Source organism: Trypanosoma rangeli, assembly GCF_003719475.1.
Source record: "Trypanosoma rangeli strain AM80 chromosome Unknown Tra_15.4_contig_00010, whole genome shotgun sequence".
Taxonomy (NCBI): domain Eukaryota; phylum Euglenozoa; class Kinetoplastea; order Trypanosomatida; family Trypanosomatidae; genus Trypanosoma; species Trypanosoma rangeli.
Genome location: NW_021705754.1, coordinates 96,956 through 106,827, shown reverse-complemented (window position 1 = coordinate 106,827; position 9,872 = coordinate 96,956). Strand labels below are relative to the sequence as shown.

The 9,872-nt window shown below is 48.7% G+C and overlaps 2 protein-coding genes and 1 pseudogene across 2 annotated transcripts, besides 1 other annotated feature; all 3 read left to right on the top strand.

The window, feature by feature from the left end:
- Nucleotides 1-783: 783 nt before the first annotated feature.
- Nucleotides 784-2,322, top strand: TraAM80_00601 (putative glycerol kinase, glycosomal; the record flags this gene model as incomplete). The annotated part of the gene is made up of 1 exon (XM_029377672.1): nt 784-2,322. The coding sequence occupies one exon, from the start codon at nt 784-786 to the stop codon at nt 2,320-2,322; it is 1,539 nt and encodes a 512-aa protein (XP_029242539.1).
- Nucleotides 2,323-2,708: 386 nt separating this feature from the next.
- Nucleotides 2,709-2,741: a microsatellite.
- Nucleotides 2,742-2,882: 141 nt separating this feature from the next.
- On the top strand, nt 2,883-5,241 carry TraAM80_00600 (hypothetical protein; annotated as a pseudogene).
- Nucleotides 5,242-5,517: 276 nt separating this feature from the next.
- TraAM80_00599 (putative ubiquitin-activating enzyme e1) lies at nt 5,518-9,180 on the top strand (the record flags this gene model as incomplete). Its single annotated transcript, XM_029377671.1, has 1 exon — nt 5,518-9,180. One exon carries the CDS (start codon nt 5,518-5,520, stop codon nt 9,178-9,180), a length of 3,663 nt encoding a protein of 1,220 aa, XP_029242538.1.
- Between the last annotated feature and the right edge of the window lie 692 nt (nt 9,181-9,872).

Here is a 9,872-nt window from a genome sequence, read left to right as displayed (position 1 = left end):
ATGGAGAGGCCCGAGCGACAACGTTGCCGGGCTCTGATCGCACACACACACACTCCTTTCTTTGTCCCTCCCCTCTTCTTGCTGTGCTACCACACAATGATTCTACTCATGATGCGTCAGGACACACACAACGTGCGTGACTGCTGGATTCACACGCAACGCCGTAAGCAGTATGACACTCCCTGCCTCCTCTTCCTCCCCCCATCTCTTTCCTCTATCTCTCGCCGCATTACAGACGTTGCATGCATGTTTGCGCAGCAGCATGAAGCGAGGAGGTCGAAGTGTACCCCGCACGCCCCACCAGTGGTGTATCGGGGAATGGAACTGACCGAGAGCACATGGCGTTGGGGACGCTGAGTGAGCGCCGATGATGACACTGACCCTGCTCCGCTACTGATATTGTGACGGTGAAACGAGACTCTTCAGGGCTTCTGACGTGCGTCCTCGCTGCGTACTTTTATTTGCTTCTTAGTGTTTTGTGTGTTGTTGTTTTTTTTGTGTAGGGGGATATGTTGGATTTTTTTTTGTTTTTAAGCCTTATTCGCTTCCTTTTAATGGTGTTGTATTATCGCTTTGAAGGTTAGTATAATAAGGCTAGAATCGTTGCTTTTGATGAGGTGTGTGTGATTATTGGCTTAGATGTAGTTATGCATATATTTGATGTTTTTGTTTAATACTGTTTTTTTAATTTATGTCAGTGTATGTTTTTATTTGCATTTGTTTTGTTTTGTTTTTTTTCTTCCAAGAGACAAGAGTGAGAAAGGTTATATTACTGCGGGGGCCATGAAGTACGTTGGTGCGCTGGATCAGGGAACAACATCAACTCGCTTTATTATATTTGATGAGGAGCAACGCATGGTTGCGCGGTGTCAGATGCCGATTGCACAGTTGACTCCACAGGCAGGTTGGGTTGAACATGATCCAATGGAGCTGTTTCGGTCAAGCTGCATGTGCATTGTTGCTGCGATGGAAGATGTACAGCGTCGGATCCCATCTTTTGTAAAACTTGAGGCGATTGGCATTACGAACCAACGTGAGACAACGGTGGCATGGGATCGTGTGACACAGCAGCCTCTGTGTGGTGCGATTGTGTGGAATGACTTGCGTACCTGTGAGGTGACTTTGCGTGTGATCAAAGAGTTGGGTGGTGGTGATCCTTTGTTTGCCTCCAAAACGAATGGCTTGCGTGTAAGCACCTATTTTTCTGCGTTTAAGATGCGCTGGATGCTTGATAATGTTGCTAAGGTGGCGGAGGCGCGTCGGCGTGGCACTCTTTGCTTCGGAACCGTTGATGCTTGGTTGCTCTGGAAGCTAAGTGGTGGGAAGGTGTTTGCGACGGATGTGACAAACGCTTCTTGCACGTTTTTGATGGATATTCGCACGTGCAAATGGTCTGTCGAGCTTTGCGAGAAACTTGGCATTCCTATGGATTGTCTGCCAGAGATCCGGAGCAACAGCGAGCTGTTTACGGATGTTTGTTCTGACGAAGGCGGACTAATTGCAGCCCTGCAGCACCCAACACCAATCATGGGGTGCATAGGTGACCAGCAGGGTGCGTTGCTTGGGAACATGTGCTTCAAACAGGGAGAGACAAAAAATACGTATGGTACTGGATGTTTTGTGCTTATGAATGTGGGGGAAAAGGTGCATTTTTCAAACCATGGTCTTCTCTCCACTGTTGCCTATCAGCTTGGTAACAAGTCCTCGTTAACCTACGCTCTTGAAGGCTCCATTGCTGGAGCTGGGTCAACGCTTGAATGGTTTAAAGCTAATATGCAACTTGTTGGCGACATCTCTGACTGTGAGAAGTTGGCCAGAACTGTGCCTGATACGCAAGGTGTCATGTTTGTACCTGCGTTTTCCGGTTTTCTGGCACCTAACTGGGATGCTTCTGCCCGTGGAACTATTTTGGGGATGACGTTGAAGACAACCCGCGCCCATCTCCTTCGCGCCGCGCTACTCTCCATTGTGCTTCAGGTTTTTGATGTTTTGGAGGCACTTGAGAAAGACACGGGAGTTAAAGTGGAGTTTCTTCGTGTGGATGGTGGACTGACTGCAAATCATCTTCTGATGGAGATGCAGTCAGACATTTTGGGAATTGAACTTCGTCTTCCGATGATGGCCGAAACCACTGCGCTTGGTGCAGCTTTGTGTGCCGGCCTAGCTGCAGGTGTCTGGAAGTCGCTGGAGGAGGCAAAGACCATATCGAACAAAACGAACGTTTTGCATGTGATCAGGCCTGGTGTGTCCGGGGGTTCTAAAGAGAGGTTAAGGGAGCAATGGAGGCGGGCACAGCAACATGCCAAGTGGGCAAAGTTGTAATTGAACCCGTATCCTAATTTATATTTTATCCCAAGCATATATATATATATATCGTAAGGAGTTCCTTTTTTTTCTTTAAATGTGTGAGTCACCTTCTACAGAAAATTTAATGAGGAAATAAAACAAAATTGAAAAAAAAATGATACGCATGGCAGCTTTGATGTAAATATTTTACAGTATGCCTGATGTTTGGTTGATATACAGTTAAAGGTATACGCATATTTTCAGCTGCTGAATCTATTCGTTCGTCGAGCTAGGCTACCAAGGGTGATGCCGGTTTTTTGTGCAATCCGCGTGCTGGATTTATGGTAAAAGGAGGAGTCTTTACTTCACTGCCTGTGTGTCCCGGTGCCGTTTCTTGCCTTTTTTTTTTTTTTGGAGGGGAGTATATATATATATATATATGCGTATATGTATATCCGTTTTTTTTTCTGGTGCTCTTTTGCTCTCATACCGTAATATCTCTCGTACTCTGTGTGAAGAAAAAGAGACAAATAAGGGGATACAAACACACAGGGCATATAACGTGGGAAGAAGAAAGCAAGTGAGCAAACGACAAAAAAAAACGGGGAATGGAGACGTACGGAGATGAGGGTTTGCGTGATCATATGCGTTTCTTGAGGGCAAGAGCTGGAACAGATGAAGATGAGGGAACAGAAGAGAATAACGCCAAACTCTGTCTTGGGCGTGACGCGCCGCACAAGCACTGTGGACTGGAGCGCTGGAATGTGCAGGGGCGCCTTGATGAAAATCGATGTTTTGGCCTGTTTGTCCCATTCTTCCGTTATACACTGACGGGGGACGAGGAGCCGTAAGACGGGGAGGACTTCGTTGTTTCCGTTGCGGCCGTGTCGTGGGTGGTGGTGGGCCATAAAAAGAAGATGTGCTACCGATTCAGCGGTTTGGATTCTTACAGCCGACGGAAAAATTACGTGCGATGATGAGTTTTTTCAGGCTCTCTCCGAGCAGTTCGTCCAAGAGCCGCTGCTGTTGCTGGATTAGGCGATGGCAGAACCGGCATCGGTGCATGCGGGTGTACTGGAGCTGTGGTACGCGGACAACCAGCTGATCGTGATTCCAAGCAAAAAAAAAAAGAGGAATAAAATGTTCTTCCCTGCTACAAATTTTCTCTCAACGGCACAAGTTTTGAGACGGGGGATGTTGACCCGCAACAGGAGGTGAAGGTGGTGGAGCCTGCCCTACAATCGACGCAGCTAGCCGTGTTGCGTGGGAATCAGGGTGTGGTGAATCGCGAGGACAACGTGGGTCAGGAAATGTTCTGCTACTGGATCCCCCGCTGCACGGTGGTGGAGGGCAGGATGCGTATGATGCGCGCCTCGAATAGCATAGAGATCACTTGCTTTCCTCAGTTGAGGGATGCAAAACCTTGGCTGTAATTACACATTTGACTGTGTTGTACCCAGAAATCCTGAAGATACGCACTATTTGCAAAAAGCAATGACGCGACTGTACGCATTTGCCCCATGTGTGGAACTGGTGTGCCATTCGATTGAACAATGAAACAGCGGACGCTATTGACGTCGTTTAGGGGCTGGAGCTTGCGCATTGGAGGCCCGTAAAGGTCTACGCGGCGATGCAGTGTGGTGCCACGGGAGTAAGTGCGCGCCAACACGAGGACGTCGAAATGGTAGCGAAAACTGCGTCACAGCGCATAAGTGGTGCGGCAGGTACTCTCTATACCATGCAATGGATGTTAGGTGCGTCGTTCTGCGACGATGCAAAACTGGAGGCGGCACTCAATGTTACATTTCCCGATCAAAAGTTCACAACCCTTACCGCATAGCGGAGCACATGGCTGGGCGGCGTGCAGGTTTGAGGCAAAATAGTCACCGCGGATGGTACCTCAACTAAGGTTACAGGCCAGGGCTTTTGCAACGTCCGAGAAAGGAGAGCTTTAACAACTTCAAACAAACTCATAGCATGCTACGGGAGGTGAGTACAACAAGAATGGAAATTGTGGCAGTGAATTCTATGAAGTCACTGAGTGAAATTGTGGGGGGATTCAGCAACCTCAGCCACGAGTACAGCAAAGATATTAATGAGCCTGAAAGGGTAATCCTCCTCTGGCGCGCATCTTGCAATGCGGGCTAGTCGTCTTGGTGCATACAGCCAAGTTTTTCATCGTCTCATGGCGGAAAAGGAGGCTCTCAAAGCACTATAATTGCGTCATGGAAAATGGCTTAGCTACCTTGGAGGTGCCCCCATTGACGTCAAGGCGCCAATGATACGGTCGCTCATGCTGAGAGGTCTCTCCTTTGTGTTGTAAAGCCGTTGTGCCGCATGCATTCCGACGCATGTGCGGGTTATTGACCTGGTGATGGATCCACCAAGCCACGTTGACGCAGTGATGGTGACGGACGGATATGAGGAGGAGTGTCTCATTTGCTCCTCCGCACAGTTTGGAGCGGGCACCAGCAGGTTGGGTGTCTCGCAACTGGGAGCTGATTTTAGTGGGACATGGATATTCGATCTAGCGATAGGCAGAGTTAGCCTCAATGTTTTTCTATCCACTCGGGGCGTTCTTGTCTTGTGACGCAACTTTATTGTCTTTGCGTCCCTGTCACTGAGTGCTACTGACGATGGGGAAAAACAACGGATGTGAATGCTTCTTTGGATATCATGTTTGAGGAGGCGCGGCGTAGTTCAGCTGGATGGATCATACCGGGAGACCACTATTTGGCACGCGGGCCCACGTTCTGTCCGGTGGTACCGGACTTTGCGTGAAAACAATTTTGTCGAGTTAAATGATAAGGCGCAGGTGGTACACTGTCGAGGACGGTGAGGTAACACTGCTCCATCAAAGCGAAGCCGATTGTGATGAAAGTGGTGGCCCGCACATGCGACCCATTCCTGTTTGTGTGTGTTACTTCAGCTTTTATCTTGACAATCCTGGGAGTTAAACTCTCTTGGCTTCTTTTGAGACGAGAGAAAGAGAGGAAAAACAAAAGTGATAACGAGACACACTCGTCATGCATGTTGGGACGGCGGGGGACTATAAACCCCTTTGGTCGTTGTTTTTTTCTTTTATTTGTGTGTGGCCGTTTTCTTTTTGTTCTTGATTTTTAATTCATGTTTCAATATGTGTGTGCGTGTGTTGTTTTGCGTTGTTTTCGATCCGCTGAGCCCCGCTGCGCCCTAAATATCCCTCCACCTCTGTAATGGATAAAGTTACACATGCAAAAGCGCACACGGGAACATCAATCTGGATATTCTGCACTTTGCCCAAAGGCTACAAGGTTTTATAAAATGGAGCACACATCACAATCTTTGAACTTTAACAACAATACCGCGACAGCGATGACGAGGACGAGCAAGACAGAAAAAGGTGCCGCGGAGATGCCCACAGTGGAGGCAGCTACCGCTACCCCATCCTCCTACGTCGTTGACTCCAAGTTTCTTGACAAGCAAAGTCGCACAATTGGCACCTATGGACTGGAGACAATGGTAAAGCTCATTTCTTTCAAGGTGCTCATTGTCGGCTGCGGCGGTGTTGGAATTGAGGCAGCAAAGAATCTATCCATGGCTGGGGTTCATACAATCATCCTGTGTGACCCGGCAAAGTCCACACCAAAAGATATGGGCGTTAACTTTGCGGTCACCGAGGCAGCACTGCGTGCTGGTCTCACCCGAGCCGAGGCGTCACAGCGGATGATTGCTGAATTGAACCCAAACGTTCGTGTGCGGGTCGTGGACACCCTCAGCGAGGCAGTGGTCAGTCAAGTCAATGCCCTCGTCTTCACATCTGCTGCCCCTGAGTATTCCTTGAAGACCCTCACGAAGTGGAATCAGTTTTGTCACTCCCAGACATCACCTATATCATTTATTTTTTCCTTTCAAGGTGGCGCGCTCGGGTCCGTCTTTGCCGATCACGGCGCTCGCTTTACTGTAAAAGACCCGGATGGTCGCCCACTGCTTCAGAAGTCTGTGGTGGAGGTCCTCACGAAGCAGGACAAGACAGGGACGCCCTACACGCGTGTCCGCTATGAAACGCCCGAGGGTCAAACCCCTGGTGCGCTCCGGGACTACACCAAGGTGAAATTTACGGAGGTGCGAGGATTGCGTAAGTCAAATGGAGAAAGCGTGAATGAATGTGTCTTTAACGGCGTGGTGTGCCCTAACGATCCCCATGATACGGTGCGCATATACCCGTCCCTTGAGAGTCAGGGTTACTCTGCGTATGAGACCGGTGGTTTCATACATGAACTGAAGGAGGTATTTCAACTGGAATTCAAAACACTTAATGAGGCCGTTGTGTGTCCTGGTCAATTTGTTCCTGTCGGTTCCATGATGGATGGATCGGAGGAGTCGCAGTGGCATCTCTTTTTGTGTGCGTTACTAAGGTTTGTGGATAAACACGGAAGGCCTCCGAAACTACATGATGGGAAAGAAGCAGAGGAGGTGTTGTCTTGGGCCCATACCATTAATGCAAAAAACAAGGCAGCAAAGGAAAAAATTAAGATTCCAGAGCACCAGTTGTTTTTGGAACCAGAAAGAGAGGAGTTCCCTCCACGCCCTGCTCCCCCACCGTCGCTACATGTGCCACTCAGTGTGGACCATGTGGATGAGTCTTTTATTCGCACCCAGGCGCTTGTTTCCGATGCGGAGCTTCAACCTTTGTGCGCCTTTTTTGGGGCTATTGTGGCTCAAGAAATTGTGAAAATAACAGGGAAGTACACACCTATTTGTCAATGGTTTCACTTCAGCTGTGCCCCCATCCTTGCAAGCAGTGCGCTGTACATGAATTCGGATGACTACAAGCCATGTAACTCGCGTTACGATCACCTGATTGCTCTGCTTGGTAAAACGTTTCAGGAGAGGCTGGGAAATCTCCGCATATTTATGGTTGGTTGTGGTGCGCTGGGATGTGAGAACATCAAAAACTTTGCTCTATGTGGATTGGCATGTGGACCACATGGTTCACTCCTTGTAACTGATAATGACCGTATTGAGGTATCGAACCTCAGTCGACAGTTTCTCTTCCGCGAGGAAAATGTTGGGCAGCCCAAGTCTGTTGCGGCAGCAGCACGAATGCGCGCCATGAACAAGAGCGCCGTTATTGATCCTCGTCAGGACCATATTGGCGCAAACACGGAGCACTTATATCACGATGTCTTTTGGAGCGGACTGGATGTTGTGGTGAATGCTCTTGACAACATGGAGGCAAGGTTGTACGTGGATCAGCAATGCGTGAAGTTTCGCAAGATTCTTGTGGAGGCTGGAACGATGGGAACAGGCGGCAATGTTGATATCATCGTTCCAGGCAAAACCACATCCTACGCGGATGGTGGCGCGGCAGACGCCTCTGGTGGTATTCCCATGTGCACTCTACGCAATTTTCCCTACATCTTTGATCACTGCATCGAGTGGTCCCGGGCCCAGTTTGATGACCTTTTTGTGTCTCCGATGCAGACGGTGGGACAGCTCTTGGAGGACCCTAGTGCCTTTAAACAACGAGTAAAACGAGAAATTGACGCGGCCGAAAGCCCAGGAGAGCGCCTTAGTTTGGTGGAAAAAAACCTTGGTATTTTGCATATGCTGCAAAAAGTACTTGCCGTTCTTTCTACCGGAGTTGACATGGAAAAATGCTTTCAATGTGCGTGGGAGGTGATGTTCCACCTGTTCCGGGATCGTATTATGGACCTGCAGCGTTCCTTCCCGCGGAATGCCAAGAAAAAGAACGGGGACGACTTTTGGTCTGGCCACCGTAAATACCCAACGGCGCTGAACGTTGACCCGGCAAGCATAACGTCCAACAAGGACGCCGTTGAGTTCATCATTGCCGCCGCCAATTTGTTTGCATGCATGTACGGTGTGCACCCGCCCAAGCATGAGCCCCGCTTCAACGATGAAAACAACCGTTGGATGCAGCAGTATCGCTCTCCGGAGTGGCTAAACAAAATGATTGCGAAGCGTGTAGTACCAGTGTATCACCCTGGCACTCTGGAGGGCCTTGATGATGATCTCATGGACGCTGCGGAGGTAGATAATGCGGCCAATACGGAGGGAACGAAGGAGGAACAGCTGCAGCACGTACTTCACAATATTGTCAGTGTGGCGGAGCGTTGTCGCAAGACAAGGGCCGTTCCACTGGAGTTTGAAAAGGATGATGATGATAACTTTCATATTGACTTTGTGGCTGCCGCGAGCAATCTTCGTGCATCAAACTATAATATTCCGACGCAGGATCGAATGAAAGTAAAACTGGTTGCAGGAAAGATTATTCCAGCCATTGCAACAACGACCGCGGCTGTTACGGGGCTCGCGCTTATCGAGTATTTCAAGGCTCTTCAGGAGAAGGACATCTCATTTCTCCGCAACGGAATGATTGACGTGGGGACAAACAACTATGTGCTCTTTGAGCGTGACACACCCATTAAGAACCGAACCAAGGTCATCAGCACATACCTCTCTGAGCAAGACTACACGTACAAAAAGAAGGTTATTCGTGTGCCGGACGGTTTCACGAAGTATGATTCTATTGATGTGTTCCTGACGACAAATACAACCGTGCAAGAGTTTGTCACAATGCTTGAGAAACAACTGAATGCTGCTCTATCGGCAGGCACAAAAGGTTTGTGTGAGGTGATTGGTATTGGCGTCGGCAAAGGTATGCTGTGGAACGGATCGAAGAGGCATGCCAACACAAACCTCCCGCTCATGCAATTGATTGAGCGGCAGAAAGTGGTTGAGGCGGGCGGGAAACTCCCGCGGCCGTTTTGGAAGAACCGCACGCAGTTCTGTGAGCTTGTCGTAACGGTGTCGTTGGATGACGAGGATACAAGCGTGGATGAAACGGAGGTGGAGACTGCCATGATTCGTCTATGCATCACGCAGTAACTAACTTGTGGGTAAGATACAAACTTCTTGCGTCATTGATAACGAAAACAAGATGCGGCAGAGATAAAAAGAGAGAGTGAAAGAGAAAAGAAAAAAAGGAAGAAGGGTAAAGTGAACTGGTGAGTGGAAGGTGCAGAACAAGGGGCTGAGTGAATGTGGGGGGAGGGGGAGGCGAGGGGTGAATAATACTTTGAGCAGGTTAAGTCTGTCATTGAGGAAGATTTTTACGGAAGGTGAAAATAGTAATTATTGCCGTATCTTTTGAAAATTAGGCGGGAACATGCCTGGGGACGTGCGCCTTTTTTCCATTGCAAGAGGCAGGTGACGTTTGGAAAAATTGAAAGGGGTGTATATTGTTGTTGTTACTTTTACGGGTGCATTTGTCATGATGTAGCTGGAGGCGTAACAACACGTTTATGTGTAGTTACAGGCGTGTTGAGGGCTTGTCCCTCCCTCCCCCCCTCGCTGTTTCGTTTCCAATCACTTTCTTTTCCTTCTACTTGGTTTTGTCATCCTTCACTCTTGGGAGGAAGCGCCATTTTTTATTTTTTTATTTGTTGGTTCACTTTTGTTCATTATCACTTTGATTTATTTCTTTTTTCATGTATTTATTCGATGTCAGGAAAAGGATGAGCCACGTTGCTAGCGGTTCTTCCTCTTCTGCCACTGTAACTGGCCCTTGAAAGCGCAGT